At 51.5% G+C, this 17133-nt stretch overlaps 1 protein-coding gene across 1 annotated transcript in view; it reads left to right on the top strand.

Moving 5' to 3' along the window:
- FBXW10B (F-box and WD repeat domain containing 10B) overlaps positions 1-14508 on the top strand; it is a 29920-nt gene extending 15412 nt beyond the window's left edge. The window contains exons 8-14 of the mRNA XM_066366464.1: positions 3122-3243; positions 3356-3504; positions 5374-5516; positions 7827-7985; positions 9608-9870; positions 10479-10589; positions 13593-14508. Coding sequence (XP_066222561.1) covers positions 3122-3243; positions 3356-3504; positions 5374-5516; positions 7827-7985; positions 9608-9870; positions 10479-10589; positions 13593-14368 — 1723 coding nt within the window. The 3' untranslated portion in view covers positions 14369-14508. The remainder of the gene's footprint in view (positions 1-3121; positions 3244-3355; positions 3505-5373; positions 5517-7826; positions 7986-9607; positions 9871-10478; positions 10590-13592) is intronic.
- Positions 14509-17133: the final 2625 nt, after the last annotated feature.

Genomic DNA, 17133 nt, shown 5'->3' with positions numbered 1-17133 from the left:
TGGTATACTGTTTAAACTTTGAATGATTTATAACAATTATCGAATCTGTTTTCTAGTTGAAGACTGTGAATTATCAGACAGTATCTTTTAAACATTCTTAGGTGAAGGCATGCTTATATTCCTTTTTATAGCAGGAGAAAGTAGGTTTTCGTGGGTAAGAAATATGATATAGAAGCAAAATAGTGTTCGAAATGCATATATATATATATATATATATATATTCAAAGAATATAATAAACACCCGTGTACTCATTACCTAGGCCAAGAAATATAACATTATCATTCTTCAAATCCCACTCTGTGCTTTTTCCTTATTGCTTCTGTCTTCTTCCCAACCAGAGGGAGTGTTATGTTCAATTTAATACTAATTATTAATTATTCCCTTGTAGTTATATAGGCCTCTTTATAGTTTTGCTATCTATTTATATATCTTCAAATATATTTATTGTGCTCAGGCCAGAGACCCCACGCTCAAGCCAGTGTGTGAGTCCATGCTCAAGCCGGATGAGCCTGTGCTCAAGTCAGTGACCTCGGGGTTTCGAACCTGGGTCCTCCGCGTCTCAGCTAGACACTCTGTCCTCTGCGCCACCGCCTGGTCAGGTGGATGAATATATCTTAATTCACTATTTGTTCTTCTGTTAATGGATATTTGCATTGTTTCTAGTTAATTTTTTTTCTTTCATGGAGTGCTCTCATGAATGTTCTTGGATTTGTCTCCTGGTGCCTGTGTATGAGTTTTTAGGAAAAAAATTGTATTGAGGTATAATTGACACACAACATATTAGTTTTAGGTGTACAGCATAATGATTTGATATATGTATGTACTGCAAAATTATTACCGCAATAAGTTGAGTTATAGCCATTACCACACAGAGCTGTCATTTTCTTGTTGTTGTGATGAGAACTTTCAAGATCTCTTTTAGCAACTTTCAAATATTGTATATGACATGGTCTCGTTACCTATATAGTGCATGACTTTTTTTAACGCTCTATTCTTGGCAGTGGACTAAGTAGGAGTACTAAATTGTTTTCCGAAGTGGTTGTATTTACCTGACACTTTTGTGGGCAGGGAGGGCACGAGATGATCCCTTCTTCCAAATCCCCACTGGCACTTAGGGTCGTCCGCGCTGAACGTTTTTGCCGACGTGATGGGTATTAAATAAATCCTCAGTGCAGTTTCAGTTTGAACTTTCTTGATTACTAATGAGGCTGAGCCTCTTTTCATGTGTGGATTAGTCAGGGTGATACACAGATTCGGAGGAACTGGCTCACACGATTAAGGAGCCCTGAAAGTCTAAAATACGTGGGTGGGCCAGCAAGCCGGAGACGCAGGAGCTCCGAGGGTGCAGGCGGAGTCCGCGCACTGTCTGCTGGAGAATTAATCCCCTCTTGCTGGGGAGGCCAGTCTCCTTGTTCTCCTCAGGGCGTTAGCAGACCGGGCGAGGCCATCGCATTCCGGAGGGCGATCTGCTTTACTCACAGCAGATGTTGACCTCCATCCAAAGGCGCTCTCCAGGCTGACCCATCGCATTCCGGAGGGCGATCTGCTTTACTCACAGCAGATGTTGACCTCCATCCAAAGGCGCTCTCCAGGCTGACCCATCGCATCAGCCGTCACAGCATGTTTGGAAGCCATTGGCCGTTGTGTTTCCTCTTTTATGCAATTCCTGTTCAATTTTATTTTATTTTATTTTATTTTGGTTTGGCCTATTCCCCCCTCCCCCACCCCCGCCCCGTTGACCCATTTATTCTCATCGACGAGGAGGCTGAGGTACAGAGTGGTTCAGTAACATATCCAAGATCACACAGCTAGCAAGCGATGGACCTGGGACTGCATCTCAGGCATCCTGGCTCCAGAGTGTCTACTATCCAAATGTTACAATTTTCCGGGCCACAAAAGCACTCTGGCTGAAGTGGAAATCCATAAAAATGTCAGTTAAGAAACCTCAGGCAAGTGTGCCTATTAAAAAACAGTGTGACCCATACATGCTCTCATGTATCTCTAGATATGCTTCAGAAACATACATAAAATAGGTTGGATCTAAGTGTCTGTGGAAAACCGTTCTGTTGTTCTTGTTTGAAGACCAGCTCTGCCACTGAACCAATGCCATGATTTCTAGGCTGGGTGGTCATTCCGGAGACCCTTCTACCTGATACCAACTGACATGTATCAAGTCTTATACATGTTGTCACTTTTCTAATGTTATATGCCTTAATGCAGGTTTCGCAACTTCCGCGTCACTGACATGTGACATGGCTGGAAGGTGCTTTCTGTGGGGACAGTCCTGTGCATTGTAAGATGTTTAACAGCATCTTTGAACTCTACACACTAGATACCAGTGGCACCTCCCTCTCTGCTTGTGACAACCAAAAAAAATGTCTTCAGACATTGTCAAGTGTCCTTTGGGGGTGGGAAATCACCCTGGGTTGACAGTCACTGCATTTATGTATTTAATTCTTTTTTTTAATTTTAATTTTTATTTGGTGAGAGGAGGGGAGGCAGAGAGACAGATTCCCACATGTGCCCTGACTGGGATCCACCCGGCAAACCCACCAGGGGGGCGATACTCTGTCCACCTGGGGTGTTGCTCCATTGCTCAGCAATTGAGCTCTTCTTAGCACCTGAGGCAGAGGCCACAGAGATATCCTCAGGGCCAACTTGCTCCAATTGAGCCATAGCTGCAGGAGGGGAAGAGAGAGAGAGAGAGAGAGAGAGAGAGAAGAAGGGGGAGAGGTAGAGAAGCAGGTGGGTGCCTCTCCTGTGTGCCCTGGCAAGGAACTGAGCCTGGGACATCCACATGCCAGTCTGATGCTTTACCACTGAGCAAACTGGCCAGAGCTTATGTATTTAATTATTTACAAGAATCCTATGGAGCAAATACTGTTATCATTTTCATTTTATCAACGGGGAAATAAAGCTTACACAGAAATTAACTAATTTCCCCCAATTTACACCTAATAGGTGCTACAACTGAGATTCAACTCCAGGCCTCTGAGCTTAAGCAGGAAACTTTCCTGATTTCCAACTACTTCTTGACCTACAGGACCTCTATACAGTATGATCCCTTGGGCCTTCAGAAAAAATCTCAAAAACCTTTTTATGGGGGCCTCATTCTTGCAGATGCTGGGATCTGAAAAGTGGGACTTGCATTCGAACCTTCACCGGCCACAAGGGGACAATCACTTGCATGGATTTGTATAAGAACAGGCTCGTGTCCGGAGCAAGAGATGGCCATGTGAAAGGTGAGAAAGAAATGCCCTAACCTCACTCCACGGTGACCTGTCTTTCCTGTTATTCCTCTCTCTCTCCCTCACACCCACCCACACCTCCACCCTTCTCTTCTCTCCCTTCCAGAGTGGGATGTAGAGACAGGGAAATGCCTGAAGACATTTAAACACAGCGACCCCATCTTGGCCACCAAGATCAACGACACCTACGTCGTCAGCGGCTGTGAGCGAGGAATAGTCCGAGTGTGGCACGTGTCCATGGGTCATCTGGTGAAGGTGAGGGCAGGAGGGTGTGGAGGGAACGGGGCACTGGTGGTGATGGGTCGGAGGAGACTAGTGGTCTTCCCTGCCCTGTGTACCGTGTAACTCCCTGAACCACATGGAGCAATCAACTTACTGTCACCAGAAGGGCAGTCCCAGAGAGCCGAAGGGAAAGGCCCCCCCCCAAAAAAAGTGTGGGCCATGGTGTGTTGGCAAAGGATCAGGGCCCATGGGAGCCATGGTGTCACGGTGTGTGTGTGTGTGTGTGTGTGTGTGTGTGTGTGTGTGTGTGGTAGTGGGAGGCTGCATTCTGACTCGGCATTATACACGGGCTCAGGATGTGTCAACAGCAGTGGAAATAAAGTACCTCTTCTTTTTCCAGAATGTTCCTCTCTGACTCAGGTATGGGTAAGGGAGTGAACAAAGTCAGTGGTTTTTTTTTTTTTTTTGTATTTTTCTGAAGCTGGAAACGGGGAGAGACAGACAGACTCCCGCATGCGCCCGACCGGGATCCACCCGGCACGCCCACCAGGGGCTACGCTCTGCCCACCAGGGGGCGACGCTCTGCCCACCAGGGGGTGATGCTCTGCCCATTTGGGGCGTCGCTCTGTCACGACCAGAGCCATTCTAGCGCCTGGGGCAGAGGCCAAGGAGCCATCCCCAGCGCCCAGGCCATCTTTGCTCCAATGGAGCCTTGGCTGCGAGAGGGGAAGAGAGAGACAGAGAGGAAGGAGAGGGGGAGGGGTGGAGAAGCAGATGGGCGCTTCTCCTGTGTGCCCTGGCCGGGAATCGAACCCGGGACCTCTGCACGCCAGGCTGACGCTCTACCACTGAGCCAACCGGCCAGGGCAAAGTCAGTGGTTTTTCCCTTCCTTCTCTGATGAGACCATCAGCTCTCTTGAGTGGGATCGAATATTCAAATACACAGGACATTCTTGTTGGATTTGAACCCTCCCTCTGGCCCTAGTGGGTGGTGGTGAGGTATTATTTGTGCCAGGGGCACGGGGTCCCAGTGAGAAAGATGCTGCTGACCTGGCTGGCAGATGTGCCCCCCCCCCACCAATCTTGTTGTCAAGGATGCCCCAGGTGCCCACTGGGTCCTGCCCAGGAGCTGGGGAGGAGCCCCTGACCCTTCTCCTCTGGAAGCAGAGGATGGTGAATTCCGGCCCTCTCTGGTACTCTAGGAAGGTGGGGCCCGCCCCAGCCTCAGACCCGCCAGGCACACGCCTTCTCCCTGGTCACAGCCTCCCTGCCCCGGGAACAGAGCTCTGGAGAGAGGGAGGGAGGCCCGGGCTCGCCCCAGCCTCAGACCCACCAGACACACGCCTTCTCCCTGGTCATAGCCTCCCTTCCCCGGAACAGAGCTCTGGAGAGAGGGAGGGAGGCCCAGGCTCGCCCCAGCCTCAGACCCACCAGGCACACGCCTTCTCCCTGGCCACAGGCTCCCTTCCCCGGGAACAGAGCTCTGCAGAGAGGGAGGGAGACCCGGGCTCGCCCCAGCCTCAGACCCACCAGGCACACGCCTTCTCCCTGGTCACAGCCTCCCTTCCCCGGGAACAGAGCTCTGGAGAGAGGGAGGGAGGCCCGGGCTCGCCCCAGCCTCAGACCCACCAGGCACACGCCTTCTCCCTGGCCACAGCCTCCCCTCCCCGGGAACAGAGCTCTGGAGAGAGGGAGGAAGGCCCAGGTTCGCCTGGCCTCCTCAGAGCCCAAGTCCGGGTGCGAGTGAAATGTCAGGGGAGTGGCCGTCATGGATGGGTGGGTGGAGTGTGGTGCTGGAATTTATCCCAGAAGCTTCTTCCAGCGTTGCCCGGGGAGGAGACACCCTCGGAGCTGAGAAGAAGTCATCGCGAGGGCTGGACACAGAGATGACTTTCCTTGCAGACTCTCAACGGGCACGAGGGAGCCGTCAGGTGTCTGTGCTTCGACCAGTGGCACCTGCTGTCGGGCGGCACGGACGGCCTGGTCATGGCCTGGAGCATGGTGGGCAAGTACGAGCGGTGCCTCATGGCCTACAAGCACCCCAAGTACGTGCGGCAGAGCCGGGGGGGGCCTACAAGCACCCCAAGTACGTGCGGCAGAGCTGGGGGGGGCGTGCTCTCTCCCTCCCCCGACACGGCCTGGCCTGGTCATGGCCTGGAGCATGGTGGGCAAGTACGAGCGGTGCCTCATGGCCTACAAGCACCCCAAGTACGTGCGGCAGAGCTGGGGGGGGCGTGCTCTCTCCCTCCCCCGACACGGCCTGGCCTGGTCATGGCCTGGAGCATGGTGGGCAAGTACGAGCGGTGCCTCATGGCCTACAAGCACCCCAAGTACGTGCGGCAGAGCTGGGGGGGGCGTGCTCTCTCCCTCCCCCGACACGGCCTGGCCTGGTCATGGCCTGGAGCATGGTGGGCAAGTACGAGCGGTGCCTCATGGCCTACAAGCACCCCAAGTACGTGCGGCAGAGCCGGGGGGGGGGGGGCGTGCCCTCTCCCTCCCCCGACACGGCCTGGCCTGGTCATGGCCTGGAGCACGGTGGGCAAGTACGAGCGGTGCCTCATGGCCTACAAGCACCCCAAGTACGTGCGGCAGAGCTGGGGGGGGCGTGCTCTCTCCCTCCCCCGACACGGCCTGGCCTGGTCATGGCCTGGAGCATGGTGGGCAAGTACGAGCGGTGCCTCATGGCCTACAAGCACCCCAAGTACGTGCGGCAGAGCTGGGGGGGGCGTGCTCTCTCCCTCCCCCGACACGGCCGGGACCTCGGCCTCCAGCACAGCAGCCCCTCTGCTCTCTGCTGACCTTCCGCCCCCTTGGCTCCTCCCCTGTTTCTTTCTCCTCCTTTACCTGTTATCTATCTCCCTCCACCCCCAACCCCCACCATCCTCTGTTCGGCCAGTTGTTCTTTCCTTTAAGAAATAACAATATGGCCCTGGCCGGTTGGCTCAGTGGTAGAGCATCGGCCTGGCGTGCGGAAGTTTCAGGTTCGATTCCCAGCCAGGGCACACAGGAGAAGCGCCCATCTGCTTCTCCACCCCTCCCCCTCTCCTTCCTCTCTGTCTCTCTCTTCCCCTCCTGCAGCCGAGGCTCCATTGGAGCAAAGATGGCCCGGGCGCTGGGGATGGCTCCTTGGCCTCTGCCCCAGGCGCTAGAGTGGCTCTGGTCGCAACAGAGCAATGCCCCGGAGGGGCAGAGCATCGCCCCCTGGTGGGCAGAGCGTTGCCCCCTGGTGGGCGTGCCAGGTGGATCCCGGTGGGGCGCATGAGGGATTCTGTCTGACTGTCTCCCCGTTTCCAGCTTCAGAAAAATTAAAAAAAAAAAAAAAAAAGAAATAACAATACTAGGTGTGAATTTGAGAAATGTTTGAAACATTGTATTTGTGACATATGCGGTACAGCTGTTGCCTTCTGAATGTATGACTGTGGGCAGAACTGTCCCAAATAGATACTGACGGCCTCCTGTGAGCTAGGCTCTGTGCTGGGCATGCAAAGATGAGTAAGGCATAGGTTGTCCCCCAAAGAGTGTCAGTACACCTAAAGTTTGTGTGTGTGTGGGTGTGTGGGGGGGGTGGGGGGTGCGTACGGGAAGATGGAGATAAGAGAATGTTTTACGAGCAAGGCCCTGGGTGGACTTAGATGGGTAGAGACGGCAGGGACGGGTGGACTTGCTTTGCGTATAAAATCAAACACATTTGTGGCATGGAATTCAACGTGTCAGTATCGTGAGCAGGACTGGGTTAATTACCCCGCCCAGCACGGAATCCCCCACCTATCTGGAGTCCGGCTTGGCCCCTGCTGTCGCTGTCGTGTTGAGGGTTTTGTTGAAGGCCACATGCCTCAGCCTTCTCCTGCTCCTGTCTCTTTCCTTGCTGCTGTGTGTCCCCAAAGGGGACCCCCATCTTCCTTCAGGACGTTTCACTAAAGAGTGAGAGCCACCCACCGAAGACCAAAAGAAACTGTTCCCCTTACCCCGTTCTGCTGCCTAGAGGACGCTGGCTTGGCCTTGTTTCTTTTCTCAAATATGATTTGAGGAGAAATCAAAACGTTAAACCAGCCTCAGCAGGACTTCTGTAGAAGTCAACCGCAGGGAAAAATGCACGGTCCCCTACAAAACGCCCCGATCGCACGCCTCTGTGCTCTGCCTCCCTGGGGCACTCTGACCAAACTGCAGGGGAAAGAAAACCCCTGCGTAAGGGGAGGGGAGACTGCCTACAGCCCTGTCTCGAGGGTTTAATGAATGTAAACACTTCTAACCGCTGCCCCCCCAGCCCTACACGAAATACCCTAAACTTCAGAAACAAAGAACCCCGAGCAGCTTACCAGGGGGCAGGGACTGCCTGTGGCTCTGTTCCCCCCCAGGGAGGTGCTCCACGTGGCCTTTCTGTTCCTCCGGGTCATCAGCGCCTGCGCAGATGGCAAGATCCGCATTTACAACTTCATGGACGGGAACTGTCTGAAGGTGATGAAAGCCAACGGCCGAGGGGACCCCGTGCTGAACTTCTTTGTCCACGGCAACAGGTGGGTGGTCGGTGTGGAGGTCGGAGCTGCGAATGATTCTGTTTGGACAATTTCTTTCCTTTCTTTTTTTTTTCTTATCTGGGACGCTAGCCCTGGCTCTTCTGGCAGTAAGAGAGTGTAGTAGGTACAGCTGGGCGTTTTCCCAGTTTTGGCTGGAGGAGAGGAATAAATAGTCTCGTGGGAGACGGAGTGGATGTGGCACCAATCTTAGCAATCGAGGTGCACATGACCTTTTTTTTTTTTTTTTTGGTGACAGAGACAGAGAGAGGGACAGACAGACAGGAAGAGAGAGAGATCAGAAGCATCAATTCTTCGTTGGGGCACCTTAGTTGTTCATTGATGGCTTTCTCATATGTATCTTGACAGGGGCGGGGGGGGGGCTACAGCAGACTGAGTGACCCCTTGCTCACGCCAGTGATCTTGGGCACAAGCCAGTGACCGTGGGGTCACGTCTATAATCCCATGCTCCAGTTCAAGCCGACAACCCCACGCACAAGCCAGATGAGCCTGCGCTCAAGCAGCTGACCTCGGGTTTCGAGCCTGGGTCCTCTGCGTCCCAGGCTGAAGCTCTATCCACTGTGCCACTGCCTGGTCAGGCCAAAATAAGTCATTCTTTTAGAGAGTCTACCCTAACAGCTAAGGGTCTTAAAATTTCAGCCCTTGGGGCAGAGAGGAACCTCCCCACAGTATTTCTGTTCCTTGTTGACTCGGGCACAGCCTGGGGCAAGCAGCCTGCTCTGTGAACTCTGTGAACACTGCGGACAACGGAGACCGATGGGTAGGGGGGAGGCAGTGCTTGGAGGGGGGACTCAGGCTGGAGTGCCTTTCTTACCAACCAGCTCATTAAAGTGGGGCTTAGGAAGACAGAGATCATTCTATTTATATATAAAGTACAAATGCTCCATCGAACTTAGAGCATACTCAGAGACTCCAGAGCGGTGGAGTTGAAGAAGAGTGGACCAGAGGGTCATCCAGGGAGGGAACTCCTCCCCGTTTAATAAAGAGATTTCCATCTTCCCGTCACATCAATAGAAACACGGCGTTTGGACGCTATGCTTTAAAACAGAGTGAGTTTCCAGATAGCCCCGTGCATAGTACCCACGTGTTCTGCCTTGGGCATCCTAGACAGCTGGTACTCACCCCGAGAACAGACATCCTTTTAAAAATAGTTTAACTTCAAAAGCAAAGTCATCGGCCCACATGTGCCCTGCTCACATTTAATCAGCGAGGACAATGACAGCGGACAGCCAGGGGGCCCGTGTGTCCTGCTCACGGGCTTGCTCCTTGTGGCCACTCCAGGCCCTTCGGCCACTCACACACCCTCTGGGCGCAGCCGTGTCCTGGGGCACTTCCCCTTGGCCTTAGCATTAGACAGGACCGCAGCCACTCACACACCTTCTGGGCGCAGCCATGTCCTGGGGCACTTCCCCTTGGCCTTAGCGTTAGACAGGACCGCAGCCACTCACACACCCTCTGGGCGCAGCCGTGTCCTGGGGCACTTCCCCTTGGCCTTAGCGTTAGACAGGACCGCAGTGGACGGGTGAGCGGGTTTGGAGGCGGACCACGGCGACCTCCGTGTCCCTTTGGTGAGCAGTCTTGCCCCCCCCCACCCCCACCCCCAGGATGTTGATCAACACGGAGAGCAACGTCCTCATGTTCCAGTTTGAGAACGTCAAGTGGCACTACTACCTGGAGCGGGCCAAAGCGAAGAGGAGCAGGGACAAGGAGGAGGACAGGGAAGAAGGCTCCCGAGAAGAGAGGGGCGGCTCGCAGGCCCAGAGCCGGAGCGGCTCCGCCCCCGAGAGACAGACGCCGTCCCAGGAGCAGCTGCTGACCAAACTCCGCAGGACCCGCGTCCTCCTGAAGACGGCCAGGTTGCTGTCAGGTGAGAGGACTGACCGCCGGGCCGTGCCGTGCCGGGGCTCCCCGATGGAACGGGCGACAGGTGGCCAGGACCCGCTCCTGGGTGGGCTCCTTCGCCCAGTGGCTCCTTGATGATACACACCCCTGACCTTTAAGGAAGGCGGGAGCAATTCTCTTTGATTCACCAATCTGTTAGCCAGCTCCAGGGAACCACTTGATTTTCAAAGCCTATGTTTTCAAACTTATTAGAATCTTTGGACGGTAGCGAACACTAACCCTAGCCCTTAATACTTGCTATTAAAACAAAACAACAACAACAACAACAATAAAAAAACAGCAACACAAGCAACCGATAGCCTCTCCCCACATCCCGCCTGGGTTGAGTCTATCGTTAGAGAGGACAGGGAGTTTTAGATAATGCTCAGGGCTCACTGATCAGCAGGAAAAGCAGGCGGAGGGGCATCAGGAGGTGATCTCGTCCTTAGGTCTTGCGTGACTACCCGCTTTCATTTGACAAACAGCAAGATGACGGGGTGGGTGGAAACCAGTCAAGATGTCAGCTACGCCCCCAGTATTCCGACCTCCTTGGATTTTGTAACGGCTCTCGTTTCCTCTTCGATCTTAATTCAGTTGCGCAGGCCGAGGTCCCGCAAGCTCAAGAGAAGCCAAAATCGCCCCGAGGAGATGAAGACGCCAGGAAGAAAGGAGTTTCTGTTCTTAAGAAAACAACTGGCTTGGAAGGTGGGTAGGAGAGTTTGGAAGCAAAATCCCATGCAGGGGAGAAGATGAATGGTGATGTTTTACTTTGAATCAGCGGCAAGATCCAACCATCTCTCCATCTCTCGCTCTCTCTCTCTCGCTCACTTTAAGTCTAGTTTTTCAACAGATTGATAACTTTGCTTCTCTTTGAGAATTTGGAATAGACAAAAGGCCCAGCTTCTCCTGAGAGGGATTGGTTTGACTTAAGTGTCTCCCTCACTAACTTGAGGCCACAGAGTGCCAACCTTTGTAAGAGCTTTGGGGTTTCCAGTTTGGGGGCTCCCGGCCTGACTCCCTGCCCTCCTCACTTCTTGGACTGTCCTGTCATCCGCAAGACTTCAGAGGGTGTTTTAGGGGATCTCATGAGGAGGGAGACAGGTTTGGGGATGGGCGGCACCATCTATGTGAGATAAGGAGATAAGGGAGGGAGATGGGGGAAGGGCTTTTAAGAAGAGTTACTGGATATCACACATAGTATGTCCCTTAGCTGTTTTTTTTTTTTTTTTTTTTTTGTATTCTTCTGAAGCTGGAAACGGGGAGGCAGTCTGACAGACTCCCGCATGCGCCCGACCAGTATCCACCCGGCATGCCCACCAGGGGGCAATGCTCTGCCCATCCAGGGCGTCACTCTGTCATGACCAGAGCCAGTCTAGCGCCTGAGGCAGAGACCACAGAGCCATCCCCAGCGCCCGGGCCATCTTTGCTCCAATGGAGCCTTGGCTGCAGGAGGGGAAGAGAGAGACAGAGAGGAAGGAGAGGGGGAGGAGTGGAGAAGCAGATGGTTGCTTCTCCTGTGTGCCCTGGCCGAGAATCGAACCCGGGACTTCCGCACGCCAGGCCGACGCTCTACCACTGAGCCACCCGGCCAGGGCCTGTCCCTTAGCTGTTTTTGAGAAAGTTCGGTAAAGATGTACAATGTCTTTCAAAGAGTTTCGGTTAATATAATAATGTTTCTTTGACTCACACTCCCTGCAGAGACTAGTTTCAAAAGAAGGGTAGGACAACTAAGTGTTCGGAGGGCTCTGCTCACCGTGGGCGTCTTTGTGGGTACTTAGGTCTGTGTGCCTGTGTGTGTACACCTACAGTGTGAAGGAAGTCTTAGGAGTGGCACTGCTGAGTCCAAGGACAGCTGCATTTTAAAAACTAGAAAGATATTACCATGGTTGTCCTTAAAAAATGGTATATCACCTGACCAGACAGTGGTGCAGTGGATAGAGCATTGGCTTAGGATGCAGAGGACCCAGGTTTGAAACCCTGGGGTTGCCAGCTTGAGTGTGAGATCATAGACATGACCCGATGGTTGCTGGCTTGAGCAAGGGGTTACTCACTCTGCTGTAGCCCCCACCTCCCGTAAAAGCACATATGAGAAAGCAATCAATGAACAATTAAGGTGGTGCAACGAAGAATTGATGCTTTTCATCTCTCCCCCTTCCTGCCTGTCTGTTCTGTCTATTCCTCTCTGTCTCTGCCTCTCTTGATAAAAAAAAAAAGGGTGTATCATATTACTACCCCATCAAGAATGCAAGAGTGCTCCCTCTGCACCATGCCAACGCTAGGTCTTCGCCATCATTCTGTACTTGCTTTGATGATAAGAAGAAATGGTATTTGCATTTTTCTTTAAGGATGATCACTAACAAACTAAATGTCCATCAGTGGGCAATAACTAAGTAAATGATGAAAAATCCATGTTATGCAATGTTATACAACAGCTAAAATTGTATTGTGAGGATCTACATATATTGCCTTGGAAACAGACCCACCGTATGTATATTTTGTAGACAAAAATACAAGTTAATGAACGATGAGTCATCATAATCCCTTTTTTCTAAAAGAAGAAAAAACTGGGTTTTGTCACACGTGTACACGCATGCGCGGAATGGTTTATTATTCTGGGATTGAAAGGACAGTGGGGATGATTTTGACATCTTAATTTTATGGTCCTAACAAAATAATTCATGTTCTAATCAAATACTATTTCATTCACAAAGTAAAAGGCAGGGAGAAGTTTGAAGTTTCGTTCCATTCTAATATGTCCATACAACATTGGTATCTTGGAATAAAACTATTTGGTCAAGGAACAGTATAGGCTTAACACATGGCTGCGTCTAATTTGCTAGCTATAGACTGGTATAGTTTGGGATACAGACTTTTGCTTGCTAGGTCAGATTAGACAAATGACTCCTTCTATTCATGATTCAGTTATTCCTTTTGTAAAATGGGAATAATGCCTTCCGCACATCCGTGAGCTACTGTAGGGGTTGAAAGGCCCAAAATGAGATATAACAAGAGTGTACAGAATAGATTTGCTCACTTGTGGAGACATCTTTATTAACTCATTGTATTAGGCAACTTGGAGGTTTTGACTGTAACCTGGTGTGACAGAACGAATCTCTGGTCCTTGTTAGCAGCTTTTGGACGCGCTGTTGTCGTTCAAAGCATGTTCAAACTGACCGCCTTCTGGTCATACTGTATTATTTAGTATTTCCAGGAGCGGTATATATTTTGAAGGCAGTTTTGATGTTGGAAAATGCCCAAAGATCATTTGGAGTTAAATTTGATTCATGCGATAGACATCAAAACTTGTGATTCAAATTTTCTTTAAAAACAGAGGTATGTAACTATAAACATATAAAGCCTATTTCGTGCGAATCATAAATGAGGTATGAAGTTTCAAAAATGTGTGGAGCGCTGGGATTACATATGTTCCCTCCAAAATATGCATATCTAGAGGTGGCTACAGACTTGCAGACAAACACTGTACTAGCATATTCGTTAATGACTTGTATCGAATACGTCATTATGTCTGGTCTCTTAAGAGGATTTTTGCCCGCATGATGGCTGTTAGGATGGATTTCATTTTCATGCATGAGTACCTACTGTTTTTTAATGGAACACTGACTTGTTTTCTTTCTTTTTTTCCTCCCCTCCCCTCCCTCCCTCCCTCCCTCCCTCCCTCCCTTCCTTCTTTTTCTTTTGAAAAACCAGATGATGATGAGAAAGTACAAAAACAAGGACAACTGAGAACTCCTGGAGGCTTGACCAGTCAGTCAAAGAGAACGTCACCAGACCGCTTCATTAATTCAGGGGAGTCTGCCTATCCTCGTGGGCCCCAGACCCAAGTCAGTGATGCCTGGGGACCTTTAATTTCATACCCAAGGAGGCTCCTTAGTTTCAAAGGAAAGTCACTACAACGTGCAGTTGATCGGCTGAGAGCCAACCACCCTCCCACGGACGTGACACAGACCAGTGTCCCCCTTGAGATCCAGAAGCTGCAGCCCTACCTGAAGAACTCTCTGCACGGTCCCCGAGTCCAGTCCACCATCCCCCGGCCCGTGATCATCCACCCGAGGTTCCCCGGCAGCTCGAAGGGCCTGGCCCCAGCCACCAGCTCACTGGGCGGGGCGGGGCTCAGCGTCCGCCCTTTAACCAGCACGCAGCTCATTAAGCCAAACCGTATGCTGGTTCCGGCGGTAGGCGTGACAACCCCGTCTGCCAAGAAAGAACGGCCGTGCTTCTCCACCGCCCTCGACCCCTTTAGAATGAACACGGGATTCATGCTGTTGACCGTGAGGGAGGAGAAGGAGTACGAGGAAGCCAAGATGGAAGAGTATCATCAGGCCAGAAAGCCCCCTGGACTGATCGACCCAGAAAAAGCCAGAAGAGCTGCGTGGATCAGGAAGATCAAAGGCCTGCCCGTAGATAACTTCATGAAGCGAGGGAAGACGGCAGCCCCTGAACTCGGCCCAAACGTATTCATCTGAACCCGCCTTGGGAAATGGCAATGTCTCGCAATAAAAAGGAAAGCAAGTAGATGTCGGTGTTTGACTTCAATGTGGGGGACATCTAATTATCTCCCTGTGAAGCCAAAGAACGGATATTATCAAAGTCAGAAAACAGAGGGAGGCCGGGAGGGTCGCCATTGGGATTCCCGCTCAAAGCTGTTCCCTGAGACGGTGGAAGCCCAGTTTCCTGGATGGGGTGTGGGGCAGTGATCACTGGCAAGGACATACCACTCATCACCCGCAGGTTAGTGTTACCATTTTTATTTATTTATTTATTTTATTTTTTTATTTTTTACAGAGACAGTGAGTCAGAGAGAGGGATAGACAGGGACAGACAGACAGGAACGGAGAGAGATGAGAAGCATCAATCATTAGTTTTTCATTGCGCGTTGCAACACCTTAGTTGTTCATTGATTGCTTTCTCATATGTGCCTTGACCGCGGGCCGTCAGCAGACCAAGTAACCCCTTGCTGGAGCCAGCGACCTTGGGTTCAAGTTGGTGGGGTTTTGCTCAAACCAGATGAGCCCGCGCTCAAGCTGGCGACCTCGGGGTTTCGAACCTGGGTCCTCTGCATCCCAGTCCGACGCTCTATCCACTGCGCCACCACCTGGTCAGGCCCCCCCCTTTTTTTTTTTTTTTTTTATAGCAAAGGGACTGATGAGATTGTATCAGAATAACTCACTGGACTTCCCTGGTATGTTTGCATGGCAGCCCATTAAAGCTCAGTGAGTTCAGTTAAGAATATAGAAGGAGAAGCCCTCAACGGGGGTTGATCTACTCCATTTGAGAACATGAGGTGTTCTTTTCCTTATTGGGGCTAATTCCTGTGAGTGAGAATTAATGTATTTAGCCTTTATACAGAGGGGATCATTAATATGGGGTGTGCTGAGGCTTCCGCTAATGCCTTCTGAGGATGGTATCAGGGTCCAGGCAGGTAATTTAGAACAGCGCAGCCCACCACCAGGGCTACGGTCCACTGGAGAGCTCAAGCCCCATACAAAGGGGACAGCTCCTACTTGGTGGCTCAGCGTGGCTATAGGATGCTGTGAGATAACAGGAAATATACGTTGGTCTCTGCCCCGGGTTCCTGGCACAGAGCTCCTAAAGAAACCCTTGTACTTTCTTAAAGGATAAGAACACTAGGAGCTCCCCTTTTAACCTATGTGATCTGATGCTATTTCCAGGTAGGGTAGCGTCAGAATTTAAATTGTGGCATCCCTAGCTGGTGTTGCAGAGGATTACTTGGTGTGGAGAAAAACCTTCACACACTTGGTGACCAGAGTGAAGTGTTTTATATGAGTAGTAAAGAACACACACAGAGGACAAACACAGTAGGGAAGAATTGTCCCACCCCCCCACACAGGAGATAAACTGAATTAAGACTTTCCTATACAGATGGTAAGGAGTTCAAACAGAACACAAAACAAAAGCAACAAAACTCCCAACTCCACAAAACTCCACAACCTACTCTTTGGATCGGCCACTGAAAACATGGCATGGGCAGTCTAGAGGCACAGGGTACCCCGTTCACAGCCTCTGCTTTTCACTACCAAGCGCAGGATACAATTGTTGGCCAAATTGAAAACAAATTTTCCCTCCCATTATTAGGTTGAAAGTAGCTTTGGCAAATAGCCATGGAAAAATAGTGATTGTATTAGAAAGAATCCTCCCAGTTAAGGAACAGTACCAGTACACATTCTTCCGTGCGCCTTCAACAGCAGTTTGACCGCAGGCTGTCCAGGTAGGATGTTGCTACTACAATCAGTGCCAAACATGGCTAATAGTCCCTGAATTTCAGGCCCTTCATTCATATGGGCAAGAGCACACCATTCAGAGGTAGACTAAAAAACGGTAATAATACCATCTTTTATTTAGTAGGTGTTTATCCTGTTCCATAGCATTATCGTCTCCGCTTTACAAGGTAGGGAAGGTGTGCATAGAGGTTAGATCATTGGGAAGCAGAGGAGGGTGGGCCCAAACCCAGAAGCTCCAACTTCAGGGTCCAGCTCCCCAGCTCCCGGTTCCTTACTGCCTCCCGGCGTCCGTTTTCAGCCCATAATTAAAACGCTCCGTTGTTTACCTGGAGTCCTCCCCCTCCTTTGTTCCTCCAAGTAACTTGATCCCTTCGCAGAAGCAATGCAATTATTTTTTTCCCATTGCTTCTAAAATGTAAGGTACAAATAGGACACTGGACAGGAAATGTCGAGTGAACCGTTCACATAAAACGCAACTACGTAAGTAATAAAAGCCCTCCCCCCAACCCCGCCTGCAGGACATCACGCCGGGGGTAATGACGGCTCATAGGGAGCAGTAATATCTCCATGCGACAAGCCGCTGAGCTTTCACCCCGAAGCCAACCGCGGCACAGGGACCCTTTCCCGGCTGGTTTTTGCTCCGTAGGGTCAGCACTCGCCCCTGCTCGTGCCTACTGCCAGAATCCCGGGTGGCCCCGCCCACGCGCCCGCCCCGCCCCGCCCACTCTGCACACAGATCGGACGAGGCATCGCCCCGCCCACACGCTCGCCCCGCCCACCCACACACCGGCCCAGTCCACACGTCTCCCAGACTACACAGTCGCCCCGCCCACACGCTCGCCCCGCCCCATTCCTCACATCACCCAGACTACGCCCAGATGTCAGTCACAAACCCAGGTTACAATCCTGGACTACGCAGTAGTTCCGCCCACACGCTCGCCCCGCCCCAGTCCCCACATGGGCCGGACTACACAGTCGCCCCGCCCACA

The sequence above is a fragment of the Saccopteryx leptura genome, chromosome 2 (genome assembly GCF_036850995.1).
Source record: "Saccopteryx leptura isolate mSacLep1 chromosome 2, mSacLep1_pri_phased_curated, whole genome shotgun sequence".
In the NCBI taxonomy this organism is placed as follows: Eukaryota; Metazoa; Chordata; class Mammalia; order Chiroptera; family Emballonuridae; genus Saccopteryx; species Saccopteryx leptura.
This window is presented reverse-complemented; position numbering and strand designations above follow the sequence as displayed.